Here is a 14,157-nt window from a genome sequence, read left to right on the forward strand (position 1 = left end):
CACTAGGCAAGGCCAGAGCTAACCCACCTGTCTGCTCAGAATCCTGTATATTTCAAATATAGAGAAAAACCACCCAGACCTAGAAGTCATCAGGAACCACATCCACAGCTAAGAAAATCCGTTAGCATGAGCACAAGATTGGATGTTAACACAATGTCAAATTCGTTACTACTTTGGCAGGCTTTCAATCAGATCAACCTTCCCACCCCCCTTTTTTTCCCTTAAGAAAACATAAGGACATTTTGAAATAGCTCAAGTAACATCAACAGAACATTATAGGGATAAAATTCATCCTGTAACATCTGGTAAGCAGACACTGTTTTGTTGTTTTTTTCAGAAAGGAGAACAAACATATATGCAAGACAAAAAGCAGCCATCTAAAACGCTTGATTGCATGAGCACTAAGTCCAGATTCAAAAGTAAAAAGGATTTTTTCTGTGACTTACCAGAATTTCTCTTTGATACGAGCTTCAAATTCATGCTGACTACAGTACAGATCACAAGAACCAAGAGAACAAGAGGCTTCATCTTTCACTTTCTTTGGCAGCTGAAATGCAAACAGTACGAAGTCTGAATCACAGCTCTTCACTACAACAAAGCAGCAGCTACAGTTAAACGCTTCTCAAAGAACCATTGCAGGGCAATGGCTGAGTCTAGTGACTTCTGGGTTTATTTTTATACAGAGGTAGGAAAACATAATGGTTGAAAGTAACTCTCTATGAATAATTTATCCCTGAATATCAAACAGAAGTTGTTGGTTTTTTTAAATGACATTTCGAAAATATTATTTTGCTTAAAAAAAAGACAAGACTTAACTACTTATCCGAAGCCACATGGGTTTAATGTGGCAGTTTTTTGTATGTTATCGAGGAGACCCCAATGTTCATAACTACTTTTAATACAAACAGGCTGCATGCTTTAACAAAACTTCACATTGTTTGGGAAAATATAAAGAGTAGGTTATTCATGCAATTTCTCTTAGAAACCTTATTTTCCCCACTAGTGAGCTTGTAAAAGCTCCTACAATGAAGTAATGCAATTCCAGACATTTCTCCTAAAAAATGAAGTAAAGGCAGCTGAATGAAATTCAGAAGTCAATGAATGCAGGCCTTGGCATTCTTATTAAAAAGCTAAAATTAGTAAAATTCCCAGGAGAGAATATCTACTTTGTAATACATAAATTTTCAAAAAAATTTAGTTTAATATCATAGTTAGAGTTTTATATAATTACTGTTGCTAATTCTGTTTCATTTACAAGTACAAGGTCATTCAAGAAAACACAGCAACAGGAAGAGCAAACTGAGGCTCCATACGTGTACTTAAAAACAGGCGTAATGAATCTGAACCCAGCAAAGCCCATCCTTCTTGTTCTCTAAATGGAGAAGAAAGAGAGAGAGGCTTAATTACGAGCTAGAGTCCTCAAGTATATGCTTAGCTTGAAGTCACAGGCATTTAAGGGGGCCTGATGCACTTAGACCCCAGGAATTCATCTCCGTGTCGGATACAGACTGGGATCGGGACCCTTATCCTTAGACACAGAGCAGTTATCTAAATCAGCATGGAATTACTACTTGCATTAAAATAATCAGCAAACACTTTACAGTTCCTTTTAAGCGGAAAAGCACTAAACCACCTGCCTTAGCAGGGAAAACAAAGGCCAACACAGCAGAGGCAAACTTTAAAGGGGGTATCGCATCCTCCGAGCCCAGTCCATGGCACCCGCAGCACTGGGACCAGCTCAGACCCCGGCGGCTCCAAACACTTGCTCAGCGTGGTAAGGCTGCGAGAGAGCAATGTCCTGCAGTGCTCTGAAAATTATTCAGTTTAATTTGAGCTTATTGCATCAAGTATTCTTCCCTTGTAATTTTACTACCAGCCCACTGTTGTATGAAGGCAGTGTAAGGAACCACGTATAATCTTTTACACGATGGCAATTACGCTGCTATTCAATTGTTTCAAAATTACCACTTACATCCCAAGTTTTCACCCCCTCACCCTACCGCACTGCCAGCTACAAATAGGCAGCAGATTTCTCAATTTCCCCCCCTGCATTTTATGTTCCCCAGGGCACTTGATGCCTTTTGATTCCCCTGGGTAACAACACTAAAGAACCAAAGGAGTACACGAGGAATAGCGCGCGCTGAAGGCTGGCTGACAGTGGTTAATGGGAGAATTAGCATTCGTTCTTCCCTAACGTCTCCTTGGAGTATCAATATTCCTGAAACAAGCCAGGCCATCCTGACAAGAGACCCAAAAAAAGTAATTGAACTAAATCTTTTGACAGATAATTGTAATGATGATGGCACGCTAGAATGATTTTCAAGTGTGGCTTTGCAAATTACTTTCTCCACTTGCCTCACCCCGGTTATTCCAGCTGAGGTATGTAACTCCTAGCTCTTTGTTCATGGGGGTCCCTTCATCCCACCCCCCCAAATGAGCTATGCTGCATTAAATACACTTACACATTCAAAGCAAGCTCTGCCATACAACATTCATGCTAGGGATAGGCGAAAATTCTTGGCTTTGTCAGCATCAGCAGGAGCTTTGCTTTCTGAAGCCCTGGCCTCCCCAAGGCAGCCACTGCCTGTACCTGTACCAGCAAAACTCAAAATACAGCAGGAGAAGGCCACAAAACTACTCCACTGTTTCATTATTTGCAGCCTAGACCAGAGCTCCAGCTCATCACAACTGATACAACCCCACTGGAGCTGGCACGAAAACACACAGCAGTGCTGTCTTCACTGCCCCAGACATCAGCAGAAGGCAGCATCAGGCACCCCAGCACGACCGGTGGCTCAGCTGCTTACTGCCTCCATCCCCTGCTAGACAGCTGTAAGACAACAAGGCTTTTCAAACTGCTCTGTCATACATCATTTTTTTTCAGCACACCATTTGACAAAGAACACAAGGTACAATAAAAGATACATTTCCCCCAGAAGAACGCCAAGCAGCCTAAAGAAGGAGGGCTGCATGTGTCCAGGACAGGATCTCTGCAGTTGCTCAGGAGGAGATTTCAGTGGCTGAACCTAAGGCTCCCCTCGTGTCTCCTGGTCTCCTGCAATCCACTTCAACTTCCTATGACAGCATAATACCCTCCCGTTTGAAGCACGTTTCATAAAAAGCAGGTTACAGCTAGGAGCTTGCAAGATTTTGAAGCACTGATTTTAACAGAATTTTATACTAAAGTTTCATTTCATGCCAGGCAGTGTCTTCTCCTCCCCACTTCCAGCTCTCCATTAACAGCTGAGTTGCAAAACCCCCAAGCTCCCTTTCCTGGTGCAAAGACACGCTCTCTTAAAAAACAAGCATTTCCATTTAGGATTTCTATATGTTACAGAAGTACCTGTATAATAACACATCCCTCATTTCTCTTCCTCCCCCCCTTTATTTCAAATACAAGGACAAAAGATAATTTCCGTCACTCTGTCTTTGAAAGTGGTTATCAAAACCACCTTATTTGCCCACCTTCCACTGCTATGTGTGACAGGTTCTCAAACACCTCCAACATTTAGGACTATGCAATTAAGATCTAAGACTTAATGACTCAGGATGGCCAGAAAACATCACAGAAACTGGTTTCATTACAAAATGAAGGTATAATTCCTGCATCCTAACTGGCAAAAAGATGATGCTTGCACTGTACATGAAACCTGGGACATCTAGGATGAAACACGCATGTGGGTGCATCAGACAGACCTTCACGTCATGAAACCCATGCCCCAGAATTGCTCCCACGTGAAGCTGTAGGCAACGTTACTCTAACAGTATGTCTTGGTGCATTTTTCTTCCTTTCCCTCATAAATGAGCAATACCAGCAAGGGTGTTGTGCACATTGCTGACCACTGATGGAACTTGTGCTGGGACGGTACCTGCATGCCCAACCAGCCCACGCACAGCAGTAGGCAGATCCGGTTTCACACCCACCTGAAACACATGATGAAACGTAAGGTAACAAGACCTACCCCCATGTGCAGATACCCATAGCTCAACCCGTTAGCAATGGATGGACAAAGCCCAAACGGAGCAAACGGCTTCACTGGTCAGCACGTGGCCTGAGCCAAGGCAAAGCAGCAGAAGCCCCAGGTACCAGAAGCAAAGCTGAGCAACTCCTGTCAAATGAGAAACCTTCCCCCCAGACACCAAGCAGCATTGCCCCGAGGAGCTGCTTACTCTGATGCTGCCAACTCCAAGCAGCTGCGAGCAGGGACTCAGAGTTGTAACAAGAACATACTGCTGGGCACACCTCACCGGAGGAGGACCAAGTCCAGGACCTTTTCCAGAAGAGTGAAGATGTTTTCCTCACTAAGTATATACAGAAATGCTGATTACAGCTACCTTGCCCAAGATCACTGAGAGGAGGGAAGAGACACAGAATAACGTGTGCTGGTTGAGAAGGCTGAAAGAATCACTGCGTGAATCCAGCCCTGGCGTGACCTACCAGGGTGCCATTGTGTGGAGATGAGCAAAGAGGTTCCTTTACTTACCAGAGGGAGAAGCGTAGGACAAGCTGCAGACCACAGACAGGCAGCTTGGCCAGGCTGTGCTGTGAGCACCCAGGAACTACGAGAGGACCAGGCTGCAATGCAGCACTAATTCTGCTCAAAAAATAAAGAAAGAAAGAAAAAGACTGACACCCATATGCTGCCTAATGGTCTTCATCAGTGCTGACAAACTTAGCCCTTTCTTTTCTTCTGAGTCCTCAGGAAAAGAGGCCTTGGGAAATTGCATTCCTTTTTCTTTGGGCGCTGCTTGCTGTCCTTCTAGCACCCACTTTGGCTCGTATTGCTTCCAAGACTCAAAAGAATTTCAATCAAATGACAAGGTTAGAAGAAAGTGTTCAGAAACAGGAAGGCAAGTGGAGCATTAATATTCTGCACAAAGCCCAGCACTGCAATTCCTGAGTCCCTACTTTAAACATAATTTAGTTTTGCTCTAATTTCTACCCCAAGCTTTGCTTTATACAGTGTTCCTTTTGAAGGGAAAGCAAGAGAAGTGGTGTGTGCGTGCACTCATGCACAAGTCCATGCACAGACTGAGACCTGCCGACACACCATGAGGCTCTGTAGGTTCTGGTTCCTCCACAGAAGCTGTGATGCAGAAGGTGCTCACTAAAACCAGCAGCCCACCTCTTTAGTGGCTTCCAGTTGTCAGGTTTTGTTGTTCAGAAATCTCAGGGAAATAAATTACTGTTTTCACCCCAGACACAAAGGAAGAAATGGCAACAGTAATTCTTTCGGCGTCTTTACAGTATGCTAGATGGTGACTTATGTTCCTTTCTTTTTGAGTCATTTGCCCACTCCACTTTTTAAGGTTTTTAATTTTAATGACAATTCTCCCTCAGGTCTTCTTTTGCCAACACACCAAACTTTGAGCTGAGTATTACTGAAAAAGGTTGGTATAAACAGTGTGCTGGATGGAAGCAACCCAGAACGGGCACCAGCCCCTTTTGTTGACACCCTGATCTCACAGACATGAAAAAAAATATTTAAAATCAGAGACGCCTGCTAGTTCAAATATCGTATCTTCAGCTCTACTTGATACGAGTCACTCACCTTTCTTCGATCTGTTGCTCAATGAGCATCAAAGAATATTCCATTTTGCCTAATCCGCTGTGCATCTTCACCATCGTAACCAGCCACTTAAGTCGTCTAAATATGCAATGAACATTAATTCTACGAGGCAGCATGCATTCAGCATTCATTTGGCTGGATTAGAGCCTCCGTGGCAGCGCTGCTCCGCTGGGCTCAGGTCCTTAACTAAATTCACACTGGGCTAATTCTCCTGGTCCAGCTGTAATCCTATGAAAAACGTAAAATCGGGGTAAACACAGCAGAGAGCCTGACAAGGTCCAACTACAATCTGTAAGGACTCCTCCAAAGACTGCATGTCTGGGTGTGAAGGAAAAGGAACAAGCAATAAAGCCCCAGATCTTCTGTGATGTGAAGCAGGTAATCTCAGAATCTTATCAGTTATTTCAAAAGAAACATCCCTTAGGTGTTAACACTGAGGCTTTGTTTGAAAGACTGGAATGCTTCCATTAAGAAGTTGGTATCTTCTAGGTTGCCATTCAGACGGTATTTAAGTGCAGCATCTTAAAGCCTTAAGAGGCATCTTACAGTGTAACTGCAAAACAAAAAATGGGCTTCAGCAGCAGGCACAAAAAATACCATGGATGGCCTCCACACAGTAACTCGTGCCATTAACACTCCTGGCTGCAAGAAGCAGAAGTGTTTTTAGGCGTGTTAAAGCAGCAGGCTCAACGCTGAGCGAGCTGCTGGTTCGTCCTGTATCGAGAAAACCCTGCAAGCATTAACACAAGAACCTTTTCCTGCAAGAACTTTCTGAACCAACAGCTGCCTTCAGAGCTCATTTACAGGGGAAAAAAATAAGAGAGCAGAAAATAGAGAAATGCCCAGCGATACTACAAAAGCTTCCAGCATCAATAGAATCAAAATGCTAACCAGAAGGGTCAGTGATGAACACGTACTAAAGGCACTCACCTAAATCTCTGCTAAGATAATTGAACACAAACCTGAGCAGCCCATCTCAACAGATTCACGAACAAAAAAGAGCTAAACCTACCCAGCACTGATTAGCAGATCAAGTGCTGTCAGCTCACACCACACACTGACCTTGAATCCCCAAGCAACTCTGTCACACAGAATTCAAGTTCGTTATATCTTCAAATTGGATTGCAAATCCCTGAATCATACGCCTCTTCTCTCTTAGTTCAGCATCTCCTGCAACTGGAAATGCAGAAGGAAAGTAGAAAAAAACAGAAACAACAAAGGAATGGGAACGCTAGCTTCTTTGTTTTGTGTTTTAAAGTCTCATGCCAAGATGCCTCGTCGATGATGTACTGATTCACCACTACCATGGACCCTACAGAGAGCTACTGTTCCAGCCTTAACTTTGCAATACGCTAACTACGCATCACAAGATATATGGATACGCTCAGCCCATATCACAGCTTTTAAATTTGAGTAGTCCAGGCCTTTTATAGACGTTCAAAGTGAAATACGTGTTGTGGGAGGAGGATTACAGCTGTACTTCAAATGCTCCCGGTTTATGAGGTCAGCATAATGGATCTATTAATTTACATCCCTTTTCCCCCCCTGGAGTAGGAGCTATTAATATTCTACATATATTTACTTCTGCAGGTTGTGGTTTAATCAATAGAGTACCTCAGGCAACGTGAAGTACTGTAGGCAATGTACAGATTGCCAGACCCAGTGAGTTTATGTTTATAGAGCGGGGCGTAGCCTCTTCTAACTCCACAGAAGTACTTCGAAGATCACAGAAAAGTCACCTGGGGGTGCAGGAGAAAACAGGGAGATGGTCTACACTTGGAAAGCTAAACCAGTGTGCTAGTACTGGGGTGAATTTAGGGATCAAATCAGCCTAAGCCCTACAGCTGACGCAGGTAGAGCCGAAGAGTTCCCAAAGGAGAAGAAACCAGAGCAGCGCCCTGCTCTCCAGGGGTGGTGGGGAAAGAAAAAGAACAAGTGGCTGATGAGAAGTTGAAGGGCTTATCAGCAGCTCTGAAGCCTGTAAATTGGTGAAAACCCACGGCTACACCTGGCTCCGGCTCTTCGGCTACTGACCCCTGGAGCAAACACCACTGGCAGGTCATGGCCTCGGCCTCCTAAGCGCTTGAGGCGATCATGCCAATGAGCACAAATCTCCTCTGCGGAGTTTCAGCCACAAAAGAGTAAGACATTTCAGATTAAAGGAGATGAGAAAAGTCCATTCTCACCCACGCCAATTTCAAAACTCACTCACCGCTCTAACATCAATAAGAAAGGCTTCCAATTCACAGCAGCCTACGCAAGAGCATTATTAAGGCAAAAGATTAGATGCTTTGCTTCTTTATAGTCATACCAACCTTGCTCCCCAAGCAGCTTTTGTAGAAACACTATTAAAAATGGAGAGAAAGACAGTTCAAGCAGAGGTCTCAATCCTGAAATATAGCATAGCCCTCCTCTCCCCCCCTCTCACACACTCCTCTCATTCCCGTTGTGTTCCTTGAGGCTCATTACAGAGGTGCCCGGCACACCACAGAACGAGATTTTAGACTGGGCTGCCATCTGCATGCTGAAACGCTCCCTGCTTTTAGAGGGAAGCTGCTTTCGCAGTGCCTTCACCAGTGCTCTTTCTGGGACCACAGACAGCCTGCTGTCGTTACAAGCAGCAGCCGGATCAAGTTTCTATCTGCTGCTGTACACGTTCGCACCTCTGCAATGGCTACGCAGTAACAATATTTGCACTATTCATGGCAAATTTGGTTCACGTTCACTTCTGGACATTAAAGAAACAAGCTACAGAACACAACTCTGCAGGCAGAATACCCTTGGTCTCACTCACAGCGACATGCCTCCCTCATACGTAATGCTCAAAGCAGGCAGAATTAGCAGGAAAAGATGACGTGCCAGCTGTACACTGCTCAGAAAACACGCTTTTACTAGCGCCAGGGAAGCAAGATTGTGCACTTTGTTCTGCTGGTCACAAAAGGCGAGTCGCTTTCACTATCTCCTACTGTCTTGGAGAAAAACACATCCTTGGTGGGGATTTCTTCCCCTTACATAACCAGAGGCTATCCTTTCTCTCCACGTATTTGCCACGTTTCTCTGTGAGAAAACAGTTTAGGTTAGCAAACAAACAAAACCCCCAGAATTTGAGAATTATGAGAAACTGCTTAAAAAACAACAACAAAAAAAAAACATTACTTTGAGATATTTTGTGGAATCTTGCAAGCAATGTGGTATTGTACTGAAGCACGCCAAAAGCGAATCAAAATTTGTATTTTATATACCCTGGAATTGCTCTGTCAGATAGATAACCTTGATAATTTAACTGCTATACATAGCAGTGGGAAGAGGGGTGGAGGGAATCCCTCTTCCTGTGCTGTTTTTGGGGTGGAAGGAGATAGGAAGAGAAAAGATTAGCAAAAAAAAAAAAAACCACAACCATATATAGATAAAGATATATATATATATATAGTTAATATAGAGACCTGCAGAAGTTCCTAACACAGTCTCTCCCCCATCAGCTTCACCACCAAACATAACGCAGCCCTCAGCCCTCCGCCAATTCCAGGGGGGACCTCACCTAGGTCAAGTACCAGATGCTTAGAAAGATGCTGGAGGAAACCCTGACCATCAAAGCTAGCAGCAAGGTTCTCGTTATTTGCAGCAAGGGCAAGATCTTTTCCCTTTGTTTTCTTTTCAAGGCTGTTTAAAGGAAGATTTATTCTCAGTTGGACACCCTGAAAAGCAAATGGCCTCTTAAAGTGCCTCCTTATTTTGTGATAGAGTTTAAATGCTCACTTCCCCTTCCAGCACTAAAGACCTCCTGATAAATAGCTCAGACTCACGTTGGTTGAGGAAAGCTCAGAAATGGAGAGAGCGCAGACTCAGCTTCCCATATAGCTCTTTAAGGCTGTTTAATAGTTGTTGACAATTTAGCATCCCCTGATATTTTCAGCTTGAGCCTCAGTTTGAAGTGAGAGATTACTCACAGCCCAAATGTAATGGAGAGCAGGAAAAGTCTATACGTTATGAGTGCTTTATTTGTACTTCTCGTTACGAACACAAATTCCGGGCCCTTTCCCTCAGACACGCAGGTCCATGCCCTGAGCCTCAGCCACCCCTGGCAGCCTCCAGCCAGCAAGGATTACTGGCTCTACAGGGCAGAGATATGCTCCCTGTAACTCCGCCTCCAGTCCCACAAGCACTTCTCAACCCAGGACACACAAAATTTGGACCAGAAAACAGCCTCTCTCTTCCAAATGGCGCGTAGAAAGCACTGTTCTCTGTAGCTTTAAACCAGATAACTGTAGCACATACCCTTCCCTCTCCAGTTCTGTGCAGTCAGGAACCAAACTACTCACTTGTGCGAACAAACCAAATGCCTTTAAGAGACCGTCCCAGCCAGAGAGCCTCACCTGGATGCTTCTATCACCTCCCTGCAGGCAGAGCAGCCCCTGAGGGGCATGGGCCTGATGTGCAGTTCCCATTTCCCCACGCCTGCTATCCAGCAGCCTACCTGCATCTCTGCCCGGCTCTTTACACAGAACTGAAGCCCTACACCTACACACACACACACACACTCTTAAACCCTCAGAGGCTTGAGCTTATCATACTAGTGGCAAGGCACAACACCTGGACTTCTGACATGATAAACTCCTTAGTGCAAACAACAGCTGGAGCCCAGCGTGCACGCTTCTACCTGCCTCTGCTTCCTTGCTCCTCTGCAGCCACTTCTGGGGATTGAAGGCTGCGAAGCCTTGCTTCTTCTGAGGCCCAGGCCTCCAGCCTCCATCAGACCAGGAAATCTCCTCCTCCCTCTCCTACACCGCCGCTCCCTGCTGTCAGCTGCCCCGCAGCCACAAGTGATGTGTGGCACAAGAACAACCCCTCTGCCAAGCTCACATTCTTACCGCCTGCCTCTGCATCCCTCCTCACCCTCTCAGGGTCTGTTTTGGTCTGACTTCTGTCTGGAGCTCAAGTCCCCACACACTGGTTTCCAGGAGCTTCAGCTACTGCTTCAAAGTGCTTCCAGCAGACCAGCAGCCCCAGGGACTAAAAGGCTTTCCATTGCTCCTGCTCTGCGAGACACCAAGCAGTTCAGACTAAACTAGCTGACACCACGTGCATGAATGAGCTCTGCCAGCTGTGGGGCATCCGCTAACAATTTGGCTAAATGCCCTCATGTGGCTCACCTGGGTCTTTTTCCCTACATCATGTGAAAGCAAATCTCTCCCACTGTTTAACTGCTAACCCACCAATCACCAAACAATTTGAAGACAGATCTCTTAGGAGCTTCCAGGTACCATGGAAGTAAAAGGCTGGTCTGCAGGGAACTCTAGAGCCTTATGGAAAGAGCAACCAACACTGAAGGTTCCTCTTTCTCTCCCGCACATGCCTGCAGCCCAGGCAGGGGGGTGAGGATACGGCCTGGTGCCATCAGCGGCCATCCCTGCACTCCCAACCTGCCAGCACTCAGGAGGAGGCCAGCAGCTCGTGCACACACACGCACGCGGGACGCACGCTTCCTGACACCCTCGGGGGCTGGCTGACAAGCTCCAGCTGGCACAGGGGAAGGTCTCCCCTCTCTGCCTCACATCAGAGCCCACTGGAGGTGTGAGCTGCTGCTTAGCAACACACGGGCTCCGTGGGCAGGCCACGGCGAGCCCCGGTCTCCCCCGCACAGAGGGGCACGCTCAGACAGAGGCGATCCTTGGGAGTTTCTTGAAAAGCCACGCTAGACGTCACCAACTGCAGCCTCTCCTTAACCGTGGGCTCGCTGAGCCCCAATGAGCACTGCCTGTGCCTTGGTAAACTGACAGGAGTGTTCGCTTCTCACATTGTGCGTGCGTTACATCCCGCCAGCTTGCGGAGCCCAAATCCCAGCCTGTCCCTCCGTCTCCTCCTCAGCAGCAGCGTCTGCGCAGCGGGAACTTGACTCGCTGTCAGACTCCCTCTGCAGCCTTACCTCCTGCCTCAGGTCTGGCATGACCAAGGCTCGTCGGGCACCGCGTCCTCCCCAAATTCACCACACTCCTGCCGCCCAGGGGGGACCCTCAGCACAGCGCGGTGGCAGGGCAGGCAGCTGCCTGCTTTTGCAGCTGAGGTGTCCGAACGCAGACCACGGAGCAGCTACACGCTGTTGTAGCCCTGACACAGTGCCCGCTTTTAAGTGCTGTGGACGAGCCCTGGGGGTGCTGAGCCCTGTCCTGCTGCTCCCGGCTGCCCTGTGTGGCGAGGTCCCACTGCCTCAGCCCCTACGCACACACACTGAACACGGAGTTTTTTTTCAATAACTCGAATAAAACCAACAGAGTGCAAACGCACGGAGGGAAAAAAATAAAAAATAAAAAGCCAGGTGCTGCCAGGGTGCGGTACAAACCCACGTTTGAGTGCTGACCCGACCGCGGCAGAGGCTGCCCCGCGCCCCGGGGTAACTTTGCCAAACTACGGCTCGGAAACGTCTCCCTGAGGGAACTTCGCGTCCTGCCAAACTCACCGGGACCGGCCCCGCGGCCACCGCCGCAAGGGGCTGCCGGGGGACGGATACCGGGGGGCTGAGCGGCGACCCCCGGCAGGCTCCCCCGGGCTGCCGGCTCCCCGCAGCGGGTCCCCGCTCCGTGAGGAGCCGCTGCTAACGGGGCTCCCCGGGCAGCGCCCCTCACAGCCCCTCGCTGCCGCCGCGGGGCTCGCTCCCCCTGAGGAGAGGAGCGGAGGGCGGCGGGAGCGGCACCCCGGGCTCATCCCCGGGGGGCACGGAGCCCCCGAGCCCCGTCCCAACTTTTTTACCCCCCCCCTTCCTCTTTCTGAGGGAAGCTTTCGAGCGGAAAGCCGCGCACCGAGGGCTTACCTGCTGGCGGCTCCCCGCTACGCCTCCATGCCGGCGGGCTGAGGGGAGAGGCGCGGGGCTGAGGAGCGGCGCTGCCCGCCCGCCGACGGCAGGTGCGCCCGCCCCGCTCTGCCAGGCCCCGCAGCGCCCCCTGGCGGCCTCAGCGGGCCCCGGCCCCGGCCCCTCAGCCCCGGCCCCGCCGCTCGCGTCGCCCTCAGGCGCTCGCAGCCCCACGGCCTCACCGCAAAAGTTTGTGGCCCCTCGGCTTCCCTTCCCCAGGCTCAGCTCCCTCCTCCCAGGGCGGCTAAGAAGAGCCGGATCCTGCTCAGCCACGCACAAATAGAAACACCGTCTTTTTACCTCTGCGCTGAGCAGATCTTTTCCAGATTTTCACACAAGCATTTTCAGGCATTTCTCAGAGTACAGCCGTCCTCTAAAACCTCTTTGACCTGGGGACGAGAGCGTGGTGCCACGTTGCTCCAGAAAGCGAGGCCAAGCACAGGCACAGGGACTTCCCCCAGGCCCGGCCCAGGCCCACACAAACTATTCCTCCGTACAGTGAATGAGCCAAACTCTTGTAACGCAGGGATGTGACAAAGATCAATAAACTAGCCCATTTTTAGTGCCTGTATAAATCTTTTTACTAATTAGGAAGAGTCAATACGTTGCCAGGAGACCTCGCTTCTCCATGTGACACAGACTTCTGCACCAGGATGCTAATACTTTTGCTGCAATTTATAACCTCTGACACTTCAGCTACTCTTTCATTTCTCCCGGCATGATTACAGTGTAAAGGTGCTATTTTTTAAATTATTTATCAAGTCACTTACTCAAGTCACTTTTTAGCTGAATTAAGAGATTAAAAGCCTAGATATAAAGCATCCCACGTACTTTGAAATATAGTTATGTGAAGCTATATTGAATAATACCTTGGATTTATGTTTAGATTTTAAATCAATAGAAAAAGCACTATCATTAAGCATACTTTAGCATTTTATAGTAAGTCAAAAAAGGTAATTATACACTATGCCACACTGTAACAATGCATACATAATTCATAAAAATGAGGGGAATACACCTCAGACTGAACGTTTTTAAGCTTATTTTGTTCCCCTTATTCTGCTCTCATCACAACCTGTTGTGGAAAATGATCCATTTCACAGACACCAGTAATATGATATACAGCTGTCAGGCTCAGGAGGAACAAAAAGGTGTTAATGCAGCTGCATACGGAGCAGAGATCAGCCTTCAGAGAGACCGCAGGAACAGCCTGCCATGCACTGGACCTTACGCTAGTTTCTGGTATGCCATTGAGTAAGTAACGAGGCCTATTGTGGCCTTTGTTTATGACTTTTTATTCCTTAAGATGTCATATAAAACAGCTTAGGGGCCCCAGCTAAGACGTGCCAGGTACACCATGTGTTGTAGGCACGTGCAGGAAGAGCAGAAGAGAATGCAGTGGACATACTGATAAAACTGTGAGAGAGATCAATTTTTCACACACATCACTGCCCATGCTGGGAAGAGATGTCCAAAGAGACTGATTAACTTGGGCAATACCAAGCAGTAAGTCTGTGGTGAGCCAGGAACTCAGTGCATCACCTCAAATCCCATTTAGCTCTCCAACTGTTGATTTGTTAGATCTCTCCATTCCTTCCACTAACCACATTATTCCATGATGTATTTCTAGGGTTTGGATCCAATGCCACAGATTTCAGTGAAAAAGACCCTTTTCCACTGAAAACAGTTAGCTTGGGAAGATTCCCCACATACACTTTCTTAGTCTATTTTAATCAATTTATG

General features: G+C 47.5%; 1 protein-coding gene across 8 annotated transcripts in view; it reads right to left on the reverse strand.

Moving 5' to 3' along the window:
* The window catches only part of IL1RAPL2 (interleukin 1 receptor accessory protein like 2), a 358,032-nt gene that overhangs the window by 329,695 nt on the left and 14,180 nt on the right, over positions 1 to 14,157 (reverse strand). For 2 of the 8 annotated variants that reach the window (XM_040572227.1, XM_040572219.1), the window contains exons 1-2: positions 12,376 to 12,485; positions 447 to 547 (exon numbers count right to left, since the gene is read on the reverse strand). In XM_040572227.1, coding sequence (XP_040428161.1) covers positions 447 to 528 — 82 coding nt within the window. In that variant the 5' untranslated portion in view covers positions 529 to 547; positions 12,376 to 12,485. Of the gene's footprint in view, positions 1 to 446; positions 548 to 10,227; positions 10,647 to 11,493; positions 11,647 to 12,375; positions 12,486 to 14,157 lie in introns of those variants that run through there. The other 6 variants (XM_040572225.1, XM_040572220.1, XM_040572218.1 and 3 more) reach the window with 4 other exon arrangements.

The sequence above is a fragment of the Cygnus olor genome, chromosome 13 (genome assembly GCF_009769625.2).
Source record: "Cygnus olor isolate bCygOlo1 chromosome 13, bCygOlo1.pri.v2, whole genome shotgun sequence".
NCBI classification, from domain to species: Eukaryota; Metazoa; Chordata; class Aves; order Anseriformes; family Anatidae; genus Cygnus; species Cygnus olor.